This window comes from Pseudonaja textilis, chromosome 4 (assembly GCF_049901715.1).
Source record: "Pseudonaja textilis isolate UNSWEBS1 chromosome 4, rPseTex1.2, whole genome shotgun sequence".
Lineage (NCBI taxonomy): Eukaryota > Metazoa > Chordata > Lepidosauria > Squamata > Elapidae > Pseudonaja > Pseudonaja textilis.
In genome coordinates this window covers 52757585-52771778 of record NC_141993.1, presented here as the reverse complement: position 1 = coordinate 52771778, position 14194 = coordinate 52757585, and the positions used below count along the sequence as shown (strand labels likewise).

Below are 14194 nucleotides of genomic sequence, written 5' to 3'. Positions count from 1 at the left end.
GCACATTTTGCTCTTATTAAAATTGGGGATCACTATTTGTATAACATACACCTATTTTTTTAAAAAAAGTTTATTTATACTGAATAATACAGTGCAATATATAATACATAATACAAGTTTTTTTAAAAATAGATAACTAACATGGGGGAGAGTCTTCTTGATCTTTTGTAATAATTTTAAATTTTTCTTCTTTTAAGTATATCTTTTCATAAAATGAAATATAAAGATGATAATAAAGCAACATGACAAATAAAAGGAAACTTCAGAATATTTCAGGACTCCAATATAGTTCTGTGTTCTGAAATTAGTCTTTTCATTAATGTAGTAATCTTTGTTTTAAGGTACCAGTTAACCTGACGTCCATCCCAATACTCCGGAGCCTATATTGGGGTTTTCTTAATTCTCTAAGGGCTGCAAAGGGGAGATGTAGAGGTACTAGCTTCTGCAGCTTATGTATGCACACAGTCACACCATTGTGTGTTTCCAGAATCAGATTACATGTGCATGTGTTATATATGAAGGATTTTAAAGTAAAAAAAATCATTTTGTAAGTCAGAATGACTATTTTGCATTTCCTTTTGAAGACAACAATATGCACAGGTGATGGCACAACAGCAAAAAGCAGCTGTCTCATCTCAGCAGCAACAGCAGCTGGCTCTCCTTTTGCAACAATTCCAGGCACTTAAAATGAGGTAAATATGCAGGTTCCAAGGCCACTGATGTGTTTTCTCCACAAATACATCTTTTTATTTGCATTCAACCATCTGTCTCATTTGTGCTTTACTTTATTTACTTTGTATGTTACCAATTTATCATAGTATTGAAGGAATTCATATTGATCTAGCAGAGAATTTTGTCAACTGAATGGGATGGGTAGAATTTCCTGGGATTCCTTTTCTCTCAAGAGTTCATATTATGGTGTTCAGGGGGCTTTGGATCAGCACGTGAGCTGGTAAAGGATCTTTCTGAATATCATATCCTCATTCTACTGAAGCCTCTGCAGAACCAAATAGCAGGGTAACATGTATTTTCAAGATTCTTCAGCTTACTCAAATGGAATGGGAGCTAAAAAAAAAATCTTGTAGGTAGTCCTCAAGTTATTCCTATAATTGAACCTGTAATTGCAGCTATGACGGTTATAAAGCAGATCACCATATGATTGGATCTGACTTTATAAACATTTTTATGCTGGTTCTTAAAGCAAATACTGCTGTTAAGCAAATTTATTGTTCACTGTGGGGCAGTTTTTGCCAGAAACCAAAAGTAAACCCATGAATTGTAATCACAAAACTGTAGTAAGTCCCATTTTCAGTGTCTTTTTGACTTTTACTAAGTGGCTGATTGTAAATTGAGGACTGCCTGACTAGAAATCTGGGATTAGGAGGACAATTTATATCAACAGGTGTCAAACTCGATTTCATTGAGGGCCGCATCAGGGTTGTGTTTAATCACAGGCCAGGGGTGGGGGTGGCCAGCTCGATGTCCATTTGTCATCTGCAGTGGCCTTCTGCCAGCGAAAATGGAGCTGGAGGAGGGGTGTGCACAGCCTGCTGAGCTCCATTTTCACTGACAGAGGCACCATAGGCCAGTCCTTCACTGTTTCTAGGTGATCAGCAGGCCAGATCTAAGCAACCTGTGGGTCAGATCCAGCCCATGGGCCTTGAGTTTGACACACCTGATTTATATCGTATTTATTAATTTGTATCTTCCTGCAATATATTTAATTTCAATAATGCAGACTTTGTACTTAATTTCCAGCTGATAGTATTCAAAGTTCTTATGAAACTTCTAGATTTTGCTCAAGTCTGGAAAATACAGAGAAGTACAATATTACCTTAAAACTGGCTTTCTGGAAGAAAAGAAAAGAAATGTATTAAAACAAGATAACTTTTGTCTTGAGAGTGTGTGTTTACTCTCAGTCTTTATGTTATAGAAAAGTTGAACAGAACATGGTGCCACCTGTAACAAGGTCAATGTCAGACACTAGTTCAATTTGGGAACTTCAGTCAACTGCTCCGCAAACTACTGGTAGGAAACAGTTTTTGAATATGTTTATATTGGCTGAATTTAGATTGAATATTAAAGTTATTTATAAAACCAAAATTTTAATGAAATTTCAAGTAACATAAGTTCCGAAGCTGTGGTTTGACATTGGCAAGCCAAGATCTGCAACCATAATTTTAAGCAGTTATGAAAAAATGTTTTGTGCGATTTGGATATAATAAACTATAATTGTTACTGAGGTATTCTGTGCTCTTAGAAGTTACCTAGTTAATATATTGCTGTCTTAGATTTATATAAATAGGACCTTAAATACAGTAGTTTAAAATAAGGAAATGAATGTTACTGAATATATTGTCCTGCTTATTGCCTTTAATATGTCTCTTTTAATATAAAATGCTTTCTAAATACTTATTTTGATTTGATTTCTTCAGCATTTTTATTGTCCCTGATTTATTTCTACCATTGTCTTAGCATTCTGCTCAACAATAAACCCTTTCTACATTTTTTCCTTGATAAATCCAGCTGGATTTTATGTCCCATATCTTTAGACTAATTAGGGTTTAGACTAATCCTTAGGAACAAAAAAGGTTTCCAATATAAGAATTTTAAAAAATTATGTACTGTAATTACTTAAAAATTTCAAGTAATTGACTAGAGAATTTACTACTACCAGTACTAATTTAGTCTTATTTCCAATTTATTTGTTATTTTATGTATTTGAGTTATATACATTACACATCTGCAGTCTCTATTTTTTCTCTGTTTGCTTTGAAGTCTGGGAAGGAAGTAGTGTCTGGGATCTCCCAATCGATACTGCAGCTCAGGGACCAGCTTTAGAACAGTTACAGCAGCTTGAAAAGGCCAAAGTTGCAAAGGTAAGGAGCAGTGTATATTTTGCTATATGGCATGAAATTGTTTTTACGTCAACCTCTAATTTATCTTTTTATAGCAGTGTACTGTGATGTGGCAGATGCTATGTGCCATACTTAGAGTGCAACATTTAACAATTAGGTGATTAACTATGTGCTATCAAATTGGTGTTGGCTCTTAGTGATCACATAGATAGATTTTCACCATGACAATCTGTGCTCACTTGGTCCTTCAGCTGTTTCAGTGGTGCATTGATTACCATATCCACCTTGCTCTGGTTGTCTTTCTTTCCACCTTTCCCAGAATCAGAGCCTTGATGGGAGAACGAGATCTTCACATTATGTGTTCAAAGTAGGATAATTTGAACCTGGTCATTTGTGCCTTGAGTAAGAACTCTGGGTTGATTTGTTCAATGATCCATTTGCTTTCTTGGTTGGACATTAAATAAAGAATAGTTAATACTGGAAAAGAGATTTTTAGCACGTTATAAAAACAAAATACTAGGAAGACATTCACTACTATACTTGTAGGGAAGGATGCTTAAGGCAAAATCATATACTAGCAAGAATCATGCAATTACTTATAGAGACAATTCTATTGTTATATTTCGAGTATTGCTGTTAAATTTTAGCTAGAGCAGGAACGGAGGGAAGCTGAATTAAGGGCCAAAAGAGAAGAAGACGAGCGTAAGAGGCAGGAGGAGCTTCGGAGGCAACAGGAAGAACTAATTAGGAGACAAGAAGAAGAAAGAAAAAGAAGAGAAGAAGAGGAGTTAGCTCGGAGGAAGCAGGTGACAATTCAAATATGTTCAATAATTATAATTGCCATATTAAACAAAGATGCCATTTTTTCCAGTATTGTGCAGTGTGTAAGAAAGAAACATGTTAGAATTTAATTTTACTTTTACACTTTTCTAACTTATATCAGTAAATCCATTGGAACATCTTCAGGGCCACTCTGAAGAATATTGTAACTGTCTGTCAGATAAAGATATTTATATCCACTCAGAATTGAACCAGACTGGGCAAGACTGATTGAGGTGCCCGAAGCATGATTTTGTAGATTTACCTGAGATAAGTGACTTTTGATAAAGTAGACAGGATTGGCTTGCAGGGACCAGCAGGTGTGCCTTCTCTGTATAGCCCCTGCCCTCGGGAACATTCTGTCTTCAGAGTTAGGATGATCCTGAATCTGGCTTTTCATAAGGCCGGGATGACCTAGTTATGTGCCCAGGCATGGAGCCAGACATGTATTAAGGACATGCCTCATTTCTTGACCATATTAACATCCATACATCTATGGTGGTGACTTTAATCAGCAGCCATATATATTTATTTGTATTGTTTTAATTGTTTTAGTGTTATGCCACTCAGAGTCATTTGTTGAGATGGGTGTCTATAGAAATCAAATAAATAATAACAAGTTTCATAGTGGTGCAGTGGGTAAGTGTAGTATTGCAGAAAAACTCTGCCCACAGACTGGAATTTAATCCTGACAGGGCTCAAGGTTGACTCAACCTTCCATCTTTCCAAAGTTGATAAAATGAGGTCCCCAGTTTGTTGGGAGCAATATGCAAAGAATGCTGACCTTGTAAACCACGCAGAAAATGCTGTAAAGCACCATGGGGGCAGTATCTAAATCTAAATGCTATTGCTATAGTCTCAAAATAAGAGAATTGTTTATTAAATGAAAAAAATCAAAAATATTGAAAAGCAATCAATTAAACCAACATTCCAATTATCTTCTGTTTATATTTTTAAAGGATATAATTAAAAACTAAAATATAATCTCCTGAAAAAATCTTGCAGTCTATTTATTTGTACCATGTATGTAACAGTTACTTAATAGTTACAAGGTTTTCTATTTCCAAAAGGCAGAGATTTCAGCCAATGCCAATAAAATTTGCTAACTTAATTTAAAAAATGACATGAACAGTTTGTTCAGCAAGAAGATAATCAGAAGAATCTGTGCCACACTCTAGGGAATGAGGCATCAGGGTGGGCAGATAGTGCTAGGGTTATGTATTAAAAATATAACTTACAAGAAAAAATAATTTTGGAATGGTAATTTTACAATATTCAGCCTGTTCATGTTGTTTGTAAAACTTTAAATGTAGAATACACAGATAATCTTTAAGGACTAAAATAGAAATGAAGCTAAATAAATTTGTGGGGTCCTTCGTGCTCTTTGAGCTTGGTGGTTTTCTTGCAAACGTTTCATTACCAAACTAGGTTACATTATCAGTGCTAGATGGGAGTAGGGTTTGTTTTTATTTTTATATATTAGTGGCTTGCCCTGTCACTGTTGGAGGGAGCGTTCTTGGTGGTTCTTTGTTATTAAATTTAAATGGTTTTAAAGAAGAAGACAGAACTGATAACAAAAGGAGAAGGATAATTTTCTTCCCCATATGTTTATAGTTATTCCAAGTTGCTATTAGCCCGCAAAGGAAAGCTTTAATCAGCATCAGTGCTGAGAATAACATACTTAGCTGTACTGCATCAGTCCAATCCCAATCTTTATCCAATCAATAAAAGATGTATAACAACACAAATTTTCAGGATGCTACCAGCTTTTTAGTAGTCGAGATTTCTCACTTCAGATTTGACTATGAGCAACTAGATTAGGAGGATGTCTTACACTTTTAGTCTTAAGGCTATGTTACAAATAAAGAGACATGGCTATACAGTCTTACTAGATACTAATGGTTCAGTCTAACCTTTCTTTTTATGGAAGGAGGAAGCTCTCAGGCGACAACGGGAACAAGAAATTGCACTAAGGAGGCAACGAGAAGAAGAAGAACGGCAACAACAGGAAGAAGCACTTAGAAGGTTGGAAGAAAGGAGAAGAGAAGAAGAGGAAAGACGACAGCGAGAAGAGTTGCTTCGCAAACAGGTGAAAAGAAAGATGCTGATCTGTTCAGAATGAGTATACCTGATAAACTCTGCTGCCTTCATGGCAATAGATACTTGCATATTTCCTCCCCAGTGATTGTATTTTTAATAAGCCATTCTAGATGAAACAGAAGAGGGGTGGTTATTGATGAAACGTAAGATTTTTAGCAATTCAGAATTGATAAATGATGAGACTGCTCCGATTGGACAAACTTTTAAATGAACTTTAAAAATCTGTTTTCTCAACACTGCGATATCAGGGTATTCCTCTTTGGTGTGCGGATTTTGTTTAGTTCAGGTGTGTTTCTTTTCTCCCTGTTACATGTACTATCATGTTTACTTTTTGTTTATCTGGGTTTTTCTTAGAAGTTTTGTCTGTTTTTGCATTCAAGTCACCCAGTTGGGGGTTATATAATATATAACTACACAAGGGTGTAATGCATTTTTGAGGATTGTTCAGTTGAATTATTTGAAATTAGTTCTATACTTATGTTTGGAGCAATAGTTACAAGTTGCATTATTTAAACCAGAGGATACCTACGTGTCTGTATAATTTGAAATACTTTGAAAGTAAACATTTTAATCTAGAACTATAAGGATTTGCTTTTTCCCTGAACTGGAAAGGAAGAGGAGGCTGCCAAATGGGCACGTGAAGAAGAGGCCAAGCGTCAGGTAGAAGAAAACCGACTGCGCATGGAAGAAGAAGCAGCTCAGCAGCGGCAAGAAGAGGAAGAACGGAAGCGGAAAGAGCTGGAACTCCAACGCCAGAAGGAAATTATGAGGCTGAGGCAGCAGCAACAGGAAGCTTTGCGTCGATTGCAGCAGCAACAACAACAGCAGCAACTCGCGCAGATGAAGGTGCCAATATTTCTCAGTGTAACTTTTGTATTGTTTTCAAATGAGTAATGACTGTCGTTATAAAATGAATATGAATTAACGCTCATAACGAGACTAGAGATTCATCCTGTTAGTTCTGCAAAATCTGTACAATGGTTGCTGTTTCTAATTTTAGATAAAAATACGTATATCTCTTATTTACATGAGCAGCCTGTTTGCTGTTCTGTGTTTTGGGCAGACAGAGAATAAGCCTTCTTTTGAGCCCCCAAAGGAAGCTAATAGTATTATTTCTTTATTCCCTAAACAAAACCTTTTAAATTTATCAAGTAGCATGTGTTAGTTCTAAATCTAGAACTATGAGAGAAAACAGGTGGTCCTGGTTTAATGACCATTCCTTTAGTGACCTTAGTTACAATGGCGCTTTTGAAGTTATAGCTATGGCCACAGCCCCATGATCAATTGATCAAAATTCAGACATTTGGCAGTTCACCTGCATTTACAACCACAGCATGTGCTTTAGCTCCCCCTACCTGTTTATCTCTCTCCCACCTTCTTTGCTATTCCAGCTGCCTTGCCCTCTGCTGCTCCAACTAACATTTGCCATCTTCTTCTTCCTGCTACCGACAGCTGATCAGCTTCCTGACCCAGCTGATCAGCTCGTGGCCCTTTGCCATGCATCTCACCCTGCATTCAGCCGCCATCGCCAGCTGGCCTTTGCTGTCTTCCTCCTCCTGCTGTTCACAAGACGCTGTCAGCTGAGGCCCTTAGCAACGCGTCCTGCAGTAGCAACACAGACACAGAAGGTCAACTGTGGATGGGAAGGGGAGTGAGAGCAGCCAAAAAGTTAGAAATGCAGGGGAAAAAGGCAGATGGGGAGAACTGAATAAGAGTTCAGTTCTTGGCAGGACAGAAGAACCTCATCTGTCAAAGGGAGCTCACCAGGGCTGGATGAGGAGATGGCAGAAGGACAGAACTGGTAATTTGTGCAGGCTAAGAGAAATGTGAGTTCCTTGTCTAACAACAGTATGGTCCTTGTCTAATAACCAGAACCGGGAACATCTGGAGCTGCTATTGCTAAGCAGTGTGGCCACATGTTTCACCTAATAACCACTTCGCTTGGCCCCTATTTGGGTCATTAAGCAAAGACTACTTGTTAAATATTTCTAGAAGTCACAACATTGGGTTTTAATACCACCATATTTTTCTACAAGAAGCTGAAATTGAATAGTTCACACAAAAGATAAGAATGTGATTGTTTTAAAGACAGATGGTAATTCTTTTCTGAATTTAAAGTACCCTTGATCGGTGAAGAAATCTATAACTCCAGCAAAACAAATACAAGTATTCTATGACTTAGGACCACAGTTGGGTCCAGAATTTCCATTGCTAAGCAATGCGATCATAACATGCAATGTCACCTGACTACATCGCTTAGCAACAGCAATCCTGGCACTCCCATTGCTGCTGTTAAACTAATTCCAATCCAACCATTCCAGGTTTGATCCCTCCCAGCTGCAAGCCTTGATTCTTCTGTTGCTTCCCCTTCAATTTTCCCAACTGCTTATTCCCTTCCCCCCATCTCTGCCCTTTTGGCTGCTCTGCACCCTGTCTTGCACCTGGAAGTCTCAGCAGCCCCTACTCAGCAGTGCAAAACTGTCTCACCCCAAGAAGCTCTAACAACAGTATGCCCAAAGTCTCAGCATCCCAGGAAGTGCCCCAGTCCCAGCCATCGTTGTCTTTGTCACCCTGGACCTTCAATGTTTGGTCCTGCAGCTGATGAGGTTTGCATCCATCCTGCCCCTTCCCAAAGCACCTGCTGACCATGTTGAGTTGATCTACCCTAGGTCTCAGGAGGAAGCCACTGTGCACAACCTGGGGAAGAAAATCTCGTGCAGCCAGCAGATGCCTTGTGAAGGGTCAGGGCAGGGACCACAGTGCAGCGGGCCAAAAGGATATAAAGGTTGGGGATGGGTAGGTGTGTCGGGGGTGTTAAAGCATCCCTGTGGTTGAAAGTTGCCTTAATTTTGATCATGTGATAGTGAGACACTGCAACAGCTGTAATTGCGGACCAGTCATCAGTCCCTTCATTTAGCGCCACTGTAACTTTGGATGGCCACTCAATAACTGGGCGTACGTTATTTGTGTATAATAAGCAATCTTGTATTTTTATACATTATACTATACTGGTTCTCTCCCCCCCCCCCTTCACATTTAATCATTCTAGATAAAAAGTTTGTCCAAAGGCTCATGAATACTTCTATGGTCTTACTTTTGTTAATGCATCTTTTCGGGTTTCCTCTTCTGATTTACTGAATTTCAACTGTTTTAGCTGTTTCCCTTATTTTACATGAGATATTTAAGCTCAGTAACATCCATTTATTTTTCACAGTTCTCTGCCTCAACCTTTAGTCTGAACCTTACTGCTGTAGAAACGATTTCTCTTTGTCGGTAATATGAAATTTATATTGAGCTACAAGCTTGGCTGTCATTCAGAAAAAGATGGCAATTCTACAGTAAAAGAAAGCAATAATCAAATTGTGGTTGTTAATATCTGTAGTCTTGTTGTTACCCTTTCTTTATTCATCTCATTTTTGATGTATTTCTTGTCTCCATTAGGAGAATCTAACTGGCGTTTTCTGTGTACATTTGTTCTTAGCTCCCTTCTTCTTCAACATGGGGTCAGCAATCCAGTTCAAGAGTTTGTCAGTCACAGGCAACATTATCATTAGCAGAAATCCAAAAGCTTGAAGAAGAGAGAGAGAAACAACTTCGAGAAGAGGTAAATGTTACAGTTTCAAAACAATAAATAGTTTTGGGTAGCTGCTGAGCAAAAACTTTTGAATTTGCTTCCTTAAGCTTAGGATGTGCATTGGGAAAGACATTACAGGATTCTACCTATTCTTTTCTGCTTCTGAAAAATCCACTGTTGCTTGCTAATTAATATGAATGGTGGCTACTAGAGGGCACCCCTGTGATGTTTTGCAATCAAGTTTTGCACTTACTATTTTCTAGCAAAGACGTCAGCAGCGTGAACTAATGAAAGCTCTCCAGCAGCAGCAGCAGCAGCAGCAACAGAAACTGTCTGGTTGGGGGAATGTTGCCAAGTCTGCTGGCACTACAAAATCTCTCTTGGAGATACAGCAGGAAGAGGCAAGGCAGATGCAGAAGCAGCAGCAGCAGCAGCAGCAACAGCAGCAGCAGCAGCAGCAGCAGCAGCAACAGCAGCAGCAGAGCAGAGCCCGCAGTGCTACAGTGAGTAGCTCCTACATTTTTATGTTTATAATTTCTCATTTAAGCCAAGGTAGATTTAAATACTTCATCCTTTTTGTTTCCCAGCAACATTCAAATCGGCATACCAGCATTGGCAGTTCAGTATGGGGCTCTCTAAGCACAAATCCTAGCAACCAGTGGGCATCAGACCTTGTCAGTAGTATTTGGAGTAATGCTGATACAAAAAATTCAAACATGGGATTCTGGGATGATGCAATCAAAGAAGTGGGCCCTCGTAATGCAACTAATAAAAACAAGAACAATGCTAGCATCAGGTAAGAATGTGTATGGTTGAATTTTTCTTTCTTCTATTAGACAATGCCAAAGCCTGTGCATTTCTTATGGGGAAGGATAGTCCAGCCCAGTACGAAGCTTAGTAAGTATGAATAGGAGCAAATGGATAGTGAGTCCAGCTGGCTACATCTATTAAGATTATACTTCATTGTACACCCCTATGATTTTTAATATAATTGACAGATTGCTGGGGTTTTCTAGTTTCTAGACTTCCATACTTCCTGTTCCTGGCAGTCTACATCTCTTCCTCATACTCTGCAGTGATCATTTTTTTCTTTGTCCCAGTAAATCTGTAGGTGTTACAAGCAGACATAATAAGAAGGTAGAAGAAGAAGAAAAGTTATTGAAATTGTTTCAGGGAGTTAATAAACCTCAGGATGGATTCACTCAGTGGTGTGAACAAATGCTTCATGCACTCAACACAGCTAACAACTTGGATGGTAAGCAGTAATAAAAGGTACAAGCATCTTACAATATATACCATGCATGCTATCACATATTACAAGAAATTGTATCATAGTTGCATTCTAAATCCATGATACTGTTTTGTAATATAAATAAATATGAGAAAATTATAGAAGATCAGTATTCTTGAGAAGTGGGTATATAAATTGTGCTGCATGATATCACTTATATTTTTGAATCGTAGATCTTAGCATCGGGACTTACTGTGTTGCTGAAAAATTAAACTAAGTAGGAGTAGCCCGTTTGTTTTCATTAGCAAGTAATTCAGTGACGATAGGAAACATCTTTTGTTTTTGTTTTTAAATTTTATTTCAAGCAGAAGTAATTTTGTTTTACATAAAGTTTTTAAAGAAATTTATCAAATAGTTGATACTGGAAAGCTCCTGTCCATTGCATTACTTAACATTCTTTACAGAGTTCTCACAATTGAATCTCTCTTCTTGTTCTAGTTCCCACATTTGTTTCTTTCCTGAAAGAAGTGGAATCTCCTTATGAGGTTCACGACTACATCAGAGCTTATCTTGGGGACACCCCTGAAGCCAAGGAATTTGCCAAGCAGTTTCTTGAGCGCCGTGCCAAACAAAAAGCCAACCAACAACGGCAGCAGCAGGTTCATATTTCTGTTTTGGGGAAATATTTCCAAGTCAGAAGTAGATATTATTCGGGCAGAGGAAAAATGCATCAGATAGATGTGGAATTGTTCCTAAAATGGAGAGCATGCTTGAGTATGGATGTATTAATATAGAAACTATTCATCTTGAAGCTTTTCTTAAAACTGTATGTAGATAAAAAATAAATGGAATAAACCACGGTCATATGGAAAATATCAGGTAACAGTATAAGAATATATCTTCTGATACATTCCCACAATAGGGGGAATGCTTCTTAAGCAAGTGCACAAAACTTAATTGTACCTTAAAATATGCCCTTTATTTCCAGGATTCTGTATGGGGGATGAACCATTGTTCTTTGCATACAGTCTTTCAGACTAATCAGAGCAACAATCAGCAGTCCAATTTTGAAGCAGTGCAGAGTGGCAAAAAGAAGAAGAAACAAAAAATGGTCCGTGCAGATCCAAGCTTGTTAGGTGAGTTTTAGAACCTTCAAATTAGAATTAGTTTGTAACATTTGTGTGCCTTCAAGTCAGCCTTAACTTCTGACAGCTGCCTAGACTAATCCCTGCAGTTTTCTTAGCAAAGCTTTTTGGAAGTAGTTTGCTGCTTCCTCCTTCCTAGAGCTGAGGGAGAACAACTGGCCTAAAATTATTCAGGTGTCCTTGTGCCAAAGGCAGGACCAGAACCCATGATTTCTCAGTTTCTAGCCTGAAGCCTTCATCACATAAGACTGGCTCTTGCAATGTAACATCATTTGTCTCTTGCTCATTTTTCTTGAATAAATCAGGAATTTTAATATGATATGTTAAATAAATGGAGAAAACACAGAGAACATAAAAACTAAGATAGAAGAGTTAGTAATAACTATTTTTCTCCTCTTGGGATTGCAATTTTATTTATCAGTCAACACCCTTTTAGTCCCCAGAGTTTGCTCCACAAATTATTTTACTACTTCGGCAATCAGATGTATGCAAGAAAATAGATGCTAAAGTTTTATGTACATATCTCTGCATTTGAACTTCCTATACTCCATTCTGTTGATTTGTTAGATTCATAAGAAACAGTAGATAGTATTTATGTATTTTTATGTATAGTGAGTATGCATTTTTTTTAAATAAAATATGTGATTATCAAGAGAATTCTTCAATAATACTTTTATTATATGAATCAATTTTTAAAAAGTATTGAACTGTTATATTAGAACATTTTTTTTCCTTGACTATTATCTATAATTTTGTATGGCTGTCTAATTACATGTAAATTGGCAACTATGAAATATAATTCATCTGTGAACTGATAAACTTGGATCTGTCTTTTTCAGGTTTCTCAGTCAATGCTTCATCAGAACGGCTCAATATGGGAGAAATAGAGACTTTGGATGACTACTGAGTAAATACCACTCACCTGGCTTTTCCAGTGTCTGTTAACCATGCATTCTCCACTGCCGGACAGAGTCCTTTCTCTTCACTGCTGTCATTTTTGCCTTGCAAATGGATCACAGAATCAATCATCTCAGGCTGCTGTTTTTAGCTTCAACAAATGCTTTCTGCCCAGGATTGCACAGCCACCTTCATTTATTTTGGTCTTTGGTTTTTGAACTGGGTAGACAGAAAAGAAGATTTATTCAAGAGGTTGAATTCAAAGCACTGTGAGTGATTTTTTTTCTCCCAAGCTATTTGGAAAGCCATCTGGAGGTCTACATATGGTAGCTTCCTTCCCTTCTGTCATTACTTTCACCACAATAAGCCCATGCAATCATGGTGGAGAGCTCATGGTTAACAGATGTCATTCAGAACCAAAATGCCATGCAGATACTGACTTCCATGCCTTCCCATTTCAGGAGGTGCATTCATAAATTAACTGTAAAACTGCCAACAGCAGAAAATTTTTGTGGTGGGCAGCACTCAGCTTGGATTGGTCTGGCATTGCACATCCCTGTCAGCCTATCTTCAGCACATTGCATTTGGGGAAGCTCAAGTCTGTTTTCATTAAGTTGTGGTGTCAACGCTACTTGAGTTCAGGCTTCGGTGCATCCAGCCTTCTTGAACAATTGGGACTCAAGTTGTGGGAGGAGGCACTTCAGGCTGAATTTCTCCTGTAATTCTCTTTCCTCCATTGTGATTGGGCCAGTTATTTTGGACCCTTCTGCTGTGAATTTGTCTCGTTTCAGAGACACATAGGATCTTTACCATATGTATGTTCATCAGTTGGCTTTGTGTGAGGATTTGACACTACCTTTGGAGCATGAAATGTAGCCAGATTTTCATCTGGTTACATATGATGGTGATTCAGGATTTTGTAAGTTCTGCAGCAGCATTATGCCAAGGAACAGGAGATGTCGTCTTCAAAGAAAAATAAATGACACAAGGAATTTGAGCATTGGCAGTGTCTGCGTTTGTAAAAAAAAAAAATCAAATGAATAAAATGCAGTGTGCTGGTTTTTGTTACATAGTACACTCTGCCATTACTTTCATGATTCCCATATTTATACTATCCATCTTCTCTCAGTTATATTCCAGAATTCAGTGCACTTAGATACCTCCACCCTTATCCCCCACCCCAATCTCCCATTTGCGCAGTGAAGTTGCTTATGTGAAGATTTTTTTTTTGACATCACCTGAAGAAAACAACTGAAGTTACTTTAATTTTTATTTCAATTGATTTTCCTCTCCCTTCCTCACCTTTCAAATGCCAATTTGTACTATAACTGTATAGAGATGGTTTTAGACTTGTAAATAGTTTTGCATCTATTAGCACAGAGAAACCTGTCACAAATCTGCTCTCCTGCTCTCCTTTACTTTGTACACTTATGAAGCAGGAAGAGGAGGTAGTTATGTTTACAACAGATCTTTAAATTCCCTCTACATAGTAAGGGGGTGGGGGGGGACAATAAGTTTTAAAAAAATAAAACCTGGTTGTATTATTGCACATATTGTTTGCTTTTGTCAA

General features: G+C 37.8%; 1 protein-coding gene across 4 annotated transcripts in view; it reads left to right on the top strand.

Moving 5' to 3' along the window:
• GIGYF2 (GRB10 interacting GYF protein 2) overlaps positions 1-13621 on the top strand; it is a 91701-nt gene extending 78080 nt beyond the window's left edge. For 3 of the 4 annotated variants that reach the window (XM_026701322.2, XM_026701321.2, XM_087933025.1), the window contains 13 exons: positions 585-692; positions 1934-2028; positions 2779-2879; positions 3506-3664; positions 5608-5766; positions 6390-6623; positions 9259-9381; positions 9615-9854; positions 9939-10147; positions 10452-10606; positions 11081-11241; positions 11571-11718; positions 12567-13621. In XM_026701322.2, the coding sequence (XP_026557107.1) occupies positions 585-692; positions 1934-2028; positions 2779-2879; positions 3506-3664; positions 5608-5766; positions 6390-6623; positions 9259-9381; positions 9615-9854; positions 9939-10147; positions 10452-10606; positions 11081-11241; positions 11571-11718; positions 12567-12634 (1960 nt within the window). In that variant the 3' untranslated portion in view covers positions 12635-13621. The remainder of the gene's footprint in view (positions 1-584; positions 693-1933; positions 2029-2778; positions 2880-3505; positions 3665-5607; positions 5767-6389; positions 6624-9258; positions 9382-9614; positions 9855-9938; positions 10148-10451; positions 10607-11080; positions 11242-11570; positions 11719-12566) is intronic. The other variant, XM_026701323.2, reaches the window with a different exon arrangement.
• Positions 13622-14194: the final 573 nt, after the last annotated feature.